At 29.9% G+C, this 12537-nt stretch overlaps 1 protein-coding gene across 1 annotated transcript; it reads left to right on the top strand.

Moving 5' to 3' along the window:
* Positions 1 to 2746: 2746 nt before the first annotated feature.
* LOC115724736 (probable serine/threonine-protein kinase PBL23) lies at positions 2747 to 12219 on the top strand. Its single transcript, XM_030654071.2, has 5 exons — positions 2747 to 3479; positions 10078 to 10259; positions 10348 to 10537; positions 10956 to 11347; positions 11539 to 12219. Exons 1-5 carry the CDS (start codon positions 3356 to 3358, stop codon positions 11836 to 11838), a joined length of 1188 nt encoding a protein of 395 aa, XP_030509931.1. The 5' UTR covers positions 2747 to 3355; the 3' UTR covers positions 11839 to 12219.
* Positions 12220 to 12537: the final 318 nt, after the last annotated feature.

The following is a 12537-nucleotide window of genomic DNA, read 5'->3' on the forward strand; positions in this document are numbered from 1 at the left end:
CAATTTGCCGTATTTCCCCCAATAACATCTGTACGAGTCCTCGCTCTATGGGTTTGGGAAGAACGTTGGTGATTTCTTGCAGGTGACCTCTGTTCTCCCGATTGAGTCCTCAGATCCTCCTCATTGTCATGAGGGTTTCTCGTTAACAAGTTTTTGGTTGTCTCCCATCTGGCTGTTCGTTCTCATTTTTCAGGGGGTGTCTCATTTTCCCTAGGTTGTTCCTCCCAGGAATTTTCTTGTCTCCTGGTTCGTGAGCCAGGAGGTCTGCCTCGTGGTCTTCTCACTCGAGGTTCAGGTTGAGTTTGAGCATTTGTCTCCTGTGCAGCCCTTGGCGAGGCTGCATCACGTTCTAACTCAGTGTTTCGACGCTACGCCTCTTCCAGACGGCGTCTCAGGCAGCGGTTTTCTGTTTCATAAGTACCTTCCCCCGTAGACTGGGCACCTCCACGATTGAGTTCTTCATCCCTCGTCCTGGGGTTCTAACCACTCCTACGCTTAGTTTTTCTCGAGCGTGTTGTCTGCGTACTAGGACCAACGTCGGGTTGGGTTCACCAGGAACGTGTGGTCCATGCACTGGGGCCACCCTAAGGTTGAGTCCTCCTGGAACGGGTGGTCCGTCTGGATCGCGGGTTGGTAGACCTCCTGGAGTCTATGGGATCTTTCCCAGGACGATGATTAGTTTCCTCATGTAGGGTGTTAACAACTTTTGGATTTTCAACCATGAAGGAGATGGTTTTTCTTCAAAAGAAGGGAGGGTTTTTCGGAGCTTTTTCACAGAGGCTCTCAATGAAAGCACCAAACTGCTAACGGAGATTTTTGTTAACTAAATTTGAGCCTCACAGTAGTGATTTCACACAGAAAAAAATAAACGTTATAGAAATAAAAATATAAACACAGGGTTTTTTTACATGGTTTTGCAGTTAAAATTCTGCATAGTCCACGAGTCAATCTTATTCAAATTTCTGATTGTTTTTTAGGGCCTCTCTTGTATGAGTTTTTTCCTCCCTTTTTTGATCTTGTCTGCCACTATTTATAATTACATAGTTGACAGTTAATTACAAAGTTGACTATAATATTTTTACAACAATCATCCCTAAAATCATGGGATTTGATTACATATCACGTAGTATAAATGCAGTTTATGATTTGAAAATCATATAGCAGTGATTTTCCCACTTTTATTTGGTCAAAATGATCGTGTTTTAAATCACGTCTTTAATTATTGTTTCTAGAGTTGTCTCGACAGAAGCTTGGTTCCAATGATCTCAATAGCGAGCAGTGGCCATTTTTCCTTCCGAGGTCGACGATGCATGTCTGATGTCGATCGCGATTCTTATGTATAATGAATTCTTCGGAACTCATTTGAATGTTAGCTTCTGACTTGCTAGGGTTGTGAGCCTCGCTGATGCTAACAGGATGAAGTTATATGTGGTCTTCCCATAACGAGGCAGGCACCTCGCTTACTTAGTCTTGAGTCGATCCATCTGTAACGCTTAGTTTGTACACTAAGGACTTTCGTAATTGATATATATCGCTTTTGTTTTCCAATGTGTATTGTCCTTGATGCCTCGTAATTCGCATTCAGCGTCATATGGTTTCTCGCCAATATGCTTAGTACCAGTTTGTATATTAGTTTCTCGCCTAAGACCTTATAGTCTACGGGTTATAAATATACTCTATTACTCACGTAATTAATGAGCTATTCCATATAAAGAAATTGTATCGATCCATATTCCCCTTATCGTGACACGTGTCTTCCACTGAGATGGCAGCTGAATTTTCGGTATAACACTAGGTATGAGAAAAGAGAGGGGACTTGTTGCTATAGTGCTTCTGGGCTTAGTTGCACGTGTCTTTTTCACGTAGGCTATGACCATTTATATAGTATTAGGGTTTACAAGCTGTACAGAGAGATAACCCTGTAAAATAGGAAAGTTACAACGTATATTTGAAATACAAAGCAAATAATAATTAATCTATAAGGATTAGGGTTGTTATTTGTTGACGGAGAATCCCTATCTTTGTGGACAGTTTGCACTGTTCCGAAGTCGTAGGCATGCTGAAGGCGAGTTGGAAGGCTTGTGAGAAAAATACAATTGTTGGTGTGCTTCTTCACCTTTGGCCAGCCAGCCCTTCCTAGTTCTTAGGAGCTGTCACTCTTGGCCGATGAACTATAGGTCCGGCCAGGATCTTGCTGGCAGGTTCATATATCCCTTTTTTTTTGTGTGTACTGTGCATCATAGAATCTCAAAGGTTAAGAGGCTGCTCGGCACTAATCCTGGCAGGTTAGTGCTGACCTGTCTTCAACGTATTTTGTGCTTTTTGCCATGTGGAGGAGTCACGTCAAGTGGACAAATTTTGGAATAACAAAATCATAAGGCTTTTCTAGTCTTATAGCAATAATATTAACTCGTGGACTAGGTTCGTTTCTAACCGCGTAAAAACTCTAATTTCATTCTTCATAAAATATTATTTTTGTTAGCTTTATTATATTTTATTAGTTTTTGAAAATCTTAATAAACAATTTCATTTTCAATTTAGTTGAGTAAACAACATGATACAAGTACTATATTTTGTATATATATTTTTTTTATTCTCAGACATTTTCTACATTAATTTATTTTTAATTTGATTCTGATAATAATTTAGTAAATGCTCCACGAAAAGTGCTTTCTTAATTAATTAGAAATAACTACAAAAATAAATTAAAAAAATGAACACGTACAGTGTGGAAAAATATAAATATTCGGTTAATTATTTAGGTTGCAATTTTAATGAATGTGTTATGTTTTAATTGGTGTGGGACAAGTATTGGCTCAGAAATTTGTGAATTTGGCTCTTTTTTTCTTTTCTTTTTTTCGGGTAAGGCTGGATGTTAGTTGTTGTAACTCACAATATATTCATTGGAGATCACATAAATAATATTAAGCGAGTAATGACAATTGTGATAAATTGATTTGAACAAACCCATCTCAGCAATTTTGTTTTTCATAGTGTCTTTATTTTTGGAATAAAAAAGGTAGTTAAAGCAATAATGGGTGCCTGCCTGTCATTTTGCTAAACATAGTAGTTTTTGACTAAGTCTTATGCCTTTCCAAATTCATTGGGATATGAAGGAAGTCTAAGAAAATCAAACATTGTGTGAAACTTCTCTTTGTTCATTCTTTGAGAGATCAACTGGTTTTTCCAGGGAAGTATTGATATCTCCAATGCACTTGAATCATTTCTTTTTCTTGTGTGCTTGCTTTTGTCATTGAGAGAGAATATTATTTCAATTCCAATTTGAATGAGATTGTGGTCGTTTTGAAGCCCTGGTACAAATCCAAAAGAAACGGAAAATTGAAGGAAAAAGAAAATGAGCTGCTTCTCCTGTTGTATGTCACAAGAAAAAGTCGATAGAAAGTCTTTGAAGAAGAGCATTAAGGAATACCAAGACACCAAAATTTTGGCCTCATTCGCTAACATATCCTTCAAAAGTGGTAAGTCTTTCTGGTATGTTTTTTTATCTTTGTATTTTTATTTATTTATTTATTTATTTTTAAGGTTAAAGAAATCATGTATTGATGCAAGAATGTATGATAATACTCTTTTTGTTTTTTTTTTTGGCTCCGGTGCTTCTATGCATGGTTTCAGTTACTACAAAAACTTAGATTTTTCATGGGATTAAAATTATGTTGTTAAAGTCCTTTAAGAACATTTTTTATAATGTTGGTAAATGTGGTGCTAAAATACTTTTAACTATATTGGATAAATGTTATGATGATGTTTTTTTTTCAAATATGAATGATGTTGTTGTACAATATTTTCACAACAATGATATAATAACATACTTTATAATGTACATATAAATTATCATGTAAATTATTTTGACAACAAATATTAGTATGTCTTAATCACACTAAAATAATGTCATTTCAACTTAAAATCTATATATTTCAAAAGTGGGAAATTTTTTTATAAATAATTAAATTTTTTTATTTTTAATTAATAATTTTATTTTCAAAATTAATTACATGATTTGTTTTTATTTTATTTTCTTTATAAAATTCAAAGCATGGGATTGGTAACAAGTTAACACTTAACAACACACAGCATACACTAAAAAATCCTAAGCAAAAAATAAAATATGCTAAAATATATGCAAAATACATTAACACTATAAAACTGTATTAATTGTATAATAAATGTTCATTATTGTCTATATAAAAACGACACTGTTAATTATGACTTGTACAAGGCTACTCAACTAATATAGTTGGTTACAATTATATATATAAGTATATATTACTATGTGCATTGCACATATACAGAACTATATTTTTAATTTTTATTTTGTTAAATGTATTTTTAAAATTTTATAAGTTAAAAGAAATTATTTATTAACTTTTAAAATTTAAAAAAAAAATGTTTAAAATTTTTAAAATTTAAGGAAAATAAATATAAAGTTTAAAAATATTAAAATTGAACATACTCTCTATATTAAAATTAACAATAAAAAAAATAATAATATTACAAATAATATATTCATATTCATATTTAAGTATATTTAAATTATCTAAAATTGGTATAATTTTAATTAACCTATAAAATAATATTAATATTTATTTAAATTTAAATTAATCTAAAATAAATGATATTAATATTTATATATATTTATAAAACTAACCTTACTAGCACGGTTAAATTTAACTGAATATTCTTATATTTTTAAAATATTTTGTCAAACTAACAAAAGTTAGATTGCTAATTTTTATATATAAATATATATATATAAAAAACAATTAGTAGATTTGTGGCTAAATTTTACCACTAGCATTAATTTACCTCTTGACTTTTGATATAGCATTGTTTTGCCCCTATGTGGCAAGTAAGTATTATTTTACTTCTTCACTTTTGACATAATATTTGTTTGCCCCTTATGTGGCAAAGTAAGTATTATTTTACCCTTATCTTTAATATTGTTAACCCAAGTTAATATTTTTTAATAAACATATTAATTTTTACTATAATTATTTAATTAAGGCACCCCACTTTTTAAAATTAACATAAAATATTTTTTTAAGACTTATACTAACTTTTTTTTTTAATTTTTTATTCTAAAAAAAATCTATTACTCTAAAAATAATTTTTCATGTTAAAGAAAAAATAATTAAAAATATTTATTATTTTGTAAAAAAAAAATAAAAGAAAAAATAAAATACGTAAATTTAATATGAAAAATAAGTTAATAGTATAAAAAATGAAAAAAAAGAATTAAAATTAAATTACTTTAATATTTATAATGAATGGGGTGCCTTTATATATTTTTAAGATGAAAATATATTCACTATTTTTTTTTTTTAAATCTGTAACAAAATAAAATAATTTGAGATTATATTAATATAAAGAGTACATTGTTCTTGCTAATAAAACAAGGGTGCAATGCTAAAAAAAAAGAGTGCATTATATGTTCTTCTAAAAATAAAATGAAATATAAGAGTGCATTATATAATAATATACAAATAATAATATTTACTAAATTATATAATTATATTTTATTATCCAAATTGATTAGTACAATTATCAAAGTGAAGAAATTTATTCATTAAAATATAAAATATTTTAGTAATATATATATAAAGTATTATAATAATAGTATTTCTCAAATATTATTATTGAATATTATTTATATAAAAAGTATGTATTTATCTTAAAAATATAAATATAAAATATATTCTTGTTAATTGCTATATAATCTTAATTGTTTTTAGGTTATAAATTGGTTAAGAGAATAATTGCAGTAAAAGGTTATTATGTTTATAAAAAAGTTTTAATTTGAGGTTTAAATTTAATAGTGTTAGAAGGAGTAAAACAATACTAACTTTGCTATATAAAGAGCAAAATAATACTATGTTAAAAGTGAGAGATAAATTAATACTAGTATCAAAAGTGAAGGACAAATCCTTCATAAATATATATTTTTATATATAAAATATATATAATGAAATTATGTAGTTGCAGTACTCGCTCACATGCATGGACCTGCATAAAATAGCAAATTTTGTGATGGGGCTCATACAGAATAAGCCAAATACATGAAAACTTCTGCTGACCTCATATGTATGAGTAGCTTGATTATCTCGATGAGTGTTAACATCACCATGCTATAGCTGTCTGAGACTAAATGGATTCATATCCCTCCGTACGATCTAATATAATTAATCATCATACTACCTCATTTATGCAACCACGTGAGGCAATCAATATATATGATAGATAAATTCAACTTCGTTGATAGCCTTGAAACTAAGCATAATACTTTGAAAAATTAAGAGACATTAGCGAGAAGTCCAAAAGCAATTTTGACATAGAATTCCCGTGCTGGATACCAATTTGAATAAATGGAACTATTATATGAACATATAACAATAAAGTTAAGAATAATAGAAACAAACAGACAATTTGTCAAAATATTGTCCTACGTTTAAGTTTATTAGAGTTAGTCTTTGTGGAAATAAATTATTATATATAAAATAATTAAGTTATTCCTTCCATTATCAATTACTTTTGATGGAATACTATGTACCTTATGTCATATTCTAACATAGTATTAGAGCCGCTTGTGATCTGTTGTGAGCTCAAAGTATCGCCTGTTCAAAAAAAAATGAATCACAAATGAGCCGTTTGTGTCCGTTGTGAGCCCCTGTGAGTATGCCAATTTTCAGCATTTATCTTATTCCAAATTCTAAACCTTACCAGTAAGCACTACAACAAATTTTTGTATTACCGGCGGAGCCACCCGCCGGTAATAATAGAGGAGACCGCTGACATTAATTAATACCGGCGGATTCTGCCGGTAATTATCCACCGGTATTAATTGGTCGCTATAAGTTACTATTAGCGACGAAAAATAGTATTCCGCCGGTAATAATATTAATACCGGCGGATTAATAGCGGTGGGGTCCACCGGTATTAATATCTGTACTTTTCCACGCAGATGCATTAATACCGGCGGACCACAATCAATTTCTGCCGGTTTTAATATTTATAAATTAAAAAAAACAATATATTATCTTAAATATAATATATATAATAAAATTAATTATAATTAAATTAATATATATAATAATTAATATATTTTATAGTTAAATTAATTATAATTATACATAATAATTATTTCATAAATATATTATTAATTAAATATAAAACATTAATATTAAGAAATTAAGCATTAATATTAATTTGTCCATTACAAAATAAACTTTATTATCTTAAATAAAATTAGAATATTGTCTTTAGATAAAGTTTAAAACATAAAAATTGACATAATTAAAAACACCTAACTATCATTGTTTAAATCAGTATATTCTAAAAATTCATCTGCATTCGAGCTAAGTCTTGAACCATCAAGATTATCACGAGATTGAGCTGGCGGGGCAGGATAATAAGGTTGTCCAGTCTGTGGTGTAGGTAAGATCTCCATAAACTGTCGAGGATGCGGGCGAACCAAAATAGGTTGTTGCTGTTGTTGCTGGCTCTGCGCACTGAAAATCTGACCATACACAGGCTGTTGTGGAGATCCTCCCATTAAATTTTCAAATTTATGACATAAATTTGAAAATTTATGACATATTAAATTTTAAGGATTTTTTTTTTAAAAAATAAATTATTATATTTAATAATACTTATTTAATAATTTAAAAATTATTTTACTATTAGTTAATTAAATTAATTTTTCATGTTTATACTTCTAAGTATTACTTTATATATATATATATTACATTTTTTTATTTAAAAAATTTATAATTAATTTAATTTATTTTTATTTTATTTTTAAAAATTTATTATTTCATATTTTTTATATTTATTATTTATGATTTTTTATATTACTCTACTTAATTATATTTTTGTATATTTATTTTTCAAAGCACTTTTAATTTATAATTTTTTTCATGTTAAATCTTTATTATTTATATACTACAATATTACATAATTATTTTAAAATATTATTTTATTATAATAAACTTTTTAAGTAATTAATATATTCTTATTCTAATTTTTTTTAAAAAGAATAAAAAACATTACATAATTAATTATTTAACAAGCTTATAATTTTTTAGCTATTCAAAATTCTAAATATTAAACAAACATACACATTTATTATTATAAAATACATTTATTACTATATAAACTTAAAATCTAAAATCTTACAAATTTACACATTTAAAACTTTTAAGCAATATATATATAATATATATTATATTTATTATTATATGAAAATTTACATATTTAAAATTTTTAAACAATACATTATATATATTACTATATATACACACTAAAATCTAAACTTTTATAAATTTACATATTCATAATTTTTAACAATATATTATATATATAAATATAATATATACACTGTTTAAAAATTATATATGTATATACATATATACATATAATATATTGTTTAAGAATTATGCATTCATATAACACATATATCATACATACACAAAATTATATATTTACACATACACAAAAAAAATTACTAAACAGTTGCATAAAAACTACTAAACAAAATTATATATTTACACATACATTTGCATAAAAATTTACACATACACAGATATATAAATGTAATATACCAATTACTAAACATTCAAAGATTGAAAAAATAAATAAATAAATAAACCTGTAAATTTTTCTGCCAAGCTTTTACTCCTCCCGCGTTTTCACTTTCCGTTACTATTTCGAGCAAAATATCTCTCCCAAAACTTCAAACATGGAGAAAAAACTAATAACTATCAAAGAAAAATAAAAATAAAATGAAAAAACCATAGCGAAAAACACATTACATGTAAAAAAAAAATGATGGTACAATGGCGCTTCACGGTGGCAAACGGGCGGACTATGGTGGAGGAGGACGACTCGGAGAAGGGGACTATGGCAGAGGAGGGTCGGGCTTAGGGAGGAGGAGGAGGAGGAGGAGAAGGGTCGGAGTGGGGTGGTGTGAAATGGAATGGGGAAATGGAAAATGTTTTCTGAGTTATGGGGGGGATTATATAGACATTTATTACCGGCGGGACCCGCCGGTATTAATAGGGGTTCCGCCGGTATTAATAAAACGGTCAGAATCCCCTGACTAATACCGGTGGAACCCGCCGGCAATAATCCTCCGGTATTAGTCTTTTCAAAATTTGGGCGGTAAAAATCCCGCCCAAACTATTAGAGGCGGATTTTCCGTCGATAATACTAAAGTTCCGCCGGGAATACTAAATTTAAATAAAAATTTAATTAATTTTTAATTATTCAAAAGTAATACCGGGGAAATGCCTTTTCCGCCGGTAATAACCCCATTAATACCAGCGGTTTGGCTCCGCCGGTATTACTTCCGCCGGTACATGTTGTAGTGAAGGTATTTTAGAAATGTCGCACACACTATACATATAAATATCCTCACCTGTGGGTATTAAAGTAAATTTCCACTAGGTTTTTTGTGTCGATCAATAATTAAGCTTCCTGAATTATAATCAATGTCATACTTGCCTCCAAATTAATAAAATTCTTTGATCTACTTTTCAAATACATAAACAATTTACATATTGATTCCAAAATTCAATATTTTAAATAATGATATAACATTTATAAAAATGTTGTTATAAATATTTTAAGAGAAACTTATAAATATCGTAATTAATGTATATTTAATAACAATTTTATTATAACATTAATATAATAATTATGAATGTCATTAGTTATTTTTAATGACAGTTCTTAGCAACTTTTCGAAACAAATGTCATCTTAACTTTCTAATGACATTATATAAAAAAAATGTTATATATATTATTTTGTCATGAAAAATACATTTTTCTTGTAGCCATTGTATTTTTCTGAATCCTGTAATGAAATATTTTATGATGGCTTCTATATTTAAGGAATAGATATTAGTTGTGATCATTTTTTTCGTTGCCACTTTCTTCTACTTTTATTTGAACCAGGGTGATCCATACTCTTTAGTAGTTAATACAAATTTTTTATCATCTAAAGGCTATCTAATGTTCGATAAGTATGGATATGCTTTACAACTAATATATCTAACAATGCAGATAGCAGCAAACGTAGGTACATAACTGAAGAGATAAGCAAGATTGGTAAAGGAAATATAACTGCACAGATCTTTGCCTTTCGCGAGTTATGTGTTGCAACCAAAAACTTTCACCCTGACAATCTTCTTGGTGAAGGCGGCTTTGGAAGGGTCTACAAAGGAAATATTGAAAGCAAAAATCAAGTAAATTCTCTTTGGTTGTTGACTCTCTCTTTTGTTATCTTATGTAAGTTTTACTTACCGAATCCTCTTATGTCATTCTATTTCTCAGGTAGTTGCTGTTAAGCAACTTGACAGGAATGGATTCCAAGGAAATAGGGAATTTCTAGTAGAGGTTCTAATTTTAAGTCTTCTTCATCATCCTAACCTAGTAAGTTTGGTTGGCTATTGTGCGGATGGCGATCAGAGAATTTTGGTTTATGAATACATGCCTAATGGATCGCTCGAGGATCATCTTCTTGGTATGCTAAAAAAGCTTGTCTCATTGATTCCAACAACTTATGTTTATTTCTCTAGTAATAAAGCATCTAGTGCTATCAATTTTTCTCTACATGATTCTTAAACAGGTCGTAAACATCAAGTTTTAGCTTGAATCAAACTCAAGTTAGTTTATTCTATAAATACTTGTGCCCATTTAGTATTTGAATTAGTCCCACATTTATAATGTGTGAAAATAAAATACCAGTTGATTTTGAGATGAAACTCTATACATCTTATCCTACACACACCCTTGTTAAAAATTAAAAAGAAAATTCACAAATTTCCCGTGATACACCTTACCATCCACTCCCCTTTCATATCTCAAATTCTAGCATCTAGTAATATTATTTTTCAAGTATAAATACTATGGAAAGAGTTTCTAATTGTGTTCCTCTACAGAACTAGCTCCAGATACCACTGCTTTGGATTGGAATACACGAATGAAAATTGCAGCAGGCGCAGCAAAAGGACTTGAATACTTGCATGAACAAGCCAATCCCCCTGTGATATACCGTGATTTTAAGGCATCCAACATACTATTGGACAAGGAGTTTAATCCAAAACTTTCTGATTTTGGACTAGCAAAGTTGGGTCCAACTGGAGATAAATCTTATGTATCAACAAGGGTCATGGGGACCTACGGCTACTGCGCACCAGAATATGCTTTAACTGGCCAATTGACAACAAAATCTGATGTTTATAGCTTTGGAGTGGTATTCTTGGAGATAATCACAGGAAGAAGAGTGATAGACCATACAAGACCAGTTGATGAGCAAAATCTAGTTGTTTGGGTATGTTTAAAGGCCTTTGTAACATCTTATAGCAGAACCATCTTAAAGCTTGATCAATCTTCACAACCTATTTTCGCCAAGGCACTAGTTGAACAATAATAAGTCTTGTTAAGTTTTTTTTTCTTTTTTTCTTTTTTAATTAACAAAAATAAAATTTAAGACTCCAAACTTGTCGTTTTCTCTTTTTGTAGGCACAACCACTATTCAAAGACAGAAGGAAGTTTACTATAATGGCTGATCCATTGCTTAAAGGGAACTATCCTGTGAAGGCTCTATACCAAGCACTTGCTGTTGCAGCAATGTGTCTACAAGAGGAAGCCGCTACTCGACCGCTCATCAGTGATGTTGTGACAGCCCTTGAATTTTTAGCAACAAGCAAAAGTGAGGAAGAAGTAGTGGAATCAACTTCTCCTAATAAAGATATTGATGGAGATTCTGATATTGATACTGATAGATCAGAAGATAGCATAAGGGAAAGAAATAGTATATGATGGAAGTTTTATTGCAACTTAGATGAAGTTCTACCCAATTGTTGTTGATTCAAAGATCGACTTGTTTAATGTGTGGTGAGATGAGAATCTTGGTGATTGTAATTGATTGGTTGTGGTTGTGTTGGTTAAATTTATGAAAAAAGAAACCAAAATGAGTGTGATGATATTGAATGAGTTTGTGAAATTATTAATCAAGATAACTAGGACTATGACATATTAAGTGTGATTGCAATTCCTAAGAAGAGAGTTCATTGTATGTTTGTAACTAAGTGTGAGAGAGAGAGAGAGTACGATACTTGTTACAATACCACATTGAAAACACTCATGTATGAAAAATCGACCTATTAGAAATTGGATATAAATAAAAGGCTTCTTAACCTCCTCCTCATCCTATTTTTTTTCACAAGTTTTTGTAGCTTCTTGAAATAATCCTGATTTGCTATGTGTTATTCCAATTTTTGCACTCTGACGTGGCATCACATGATGGTGACACGTGGAATCAACTCCGGGTATCTGCTCGCAAGATATAGTCTGAACAGGATACCTCATATGCATGCTCGAGGCAAAGCAATTAACAATTCACACAGAGCGACAAACACTTAGCGAATTTAGCTTTCGCATCGTGAGTCATTAAGGAAATCCCTATAACTTGGGGATCAGATTACAGAAATATGGCAAGCTTTCCAAATCCCATAATCA

Source organism: Cannabis sativa, chromosome 6, assembly GCF_029168945.1.
Source record: "Cannabis sativa cultivar Pink pepper isolate KNU-18-1 chromosome 6, ASM2916894v1, whole genome shotgun sequence".
In the NCBI taxonomy this organism is placed as follows: Eukaryota; Viridiplantae; Streptophyta; class Magnoliopsida; order Rosales; family Cannabaceae; genus Cannabis; species Cannabis sativa.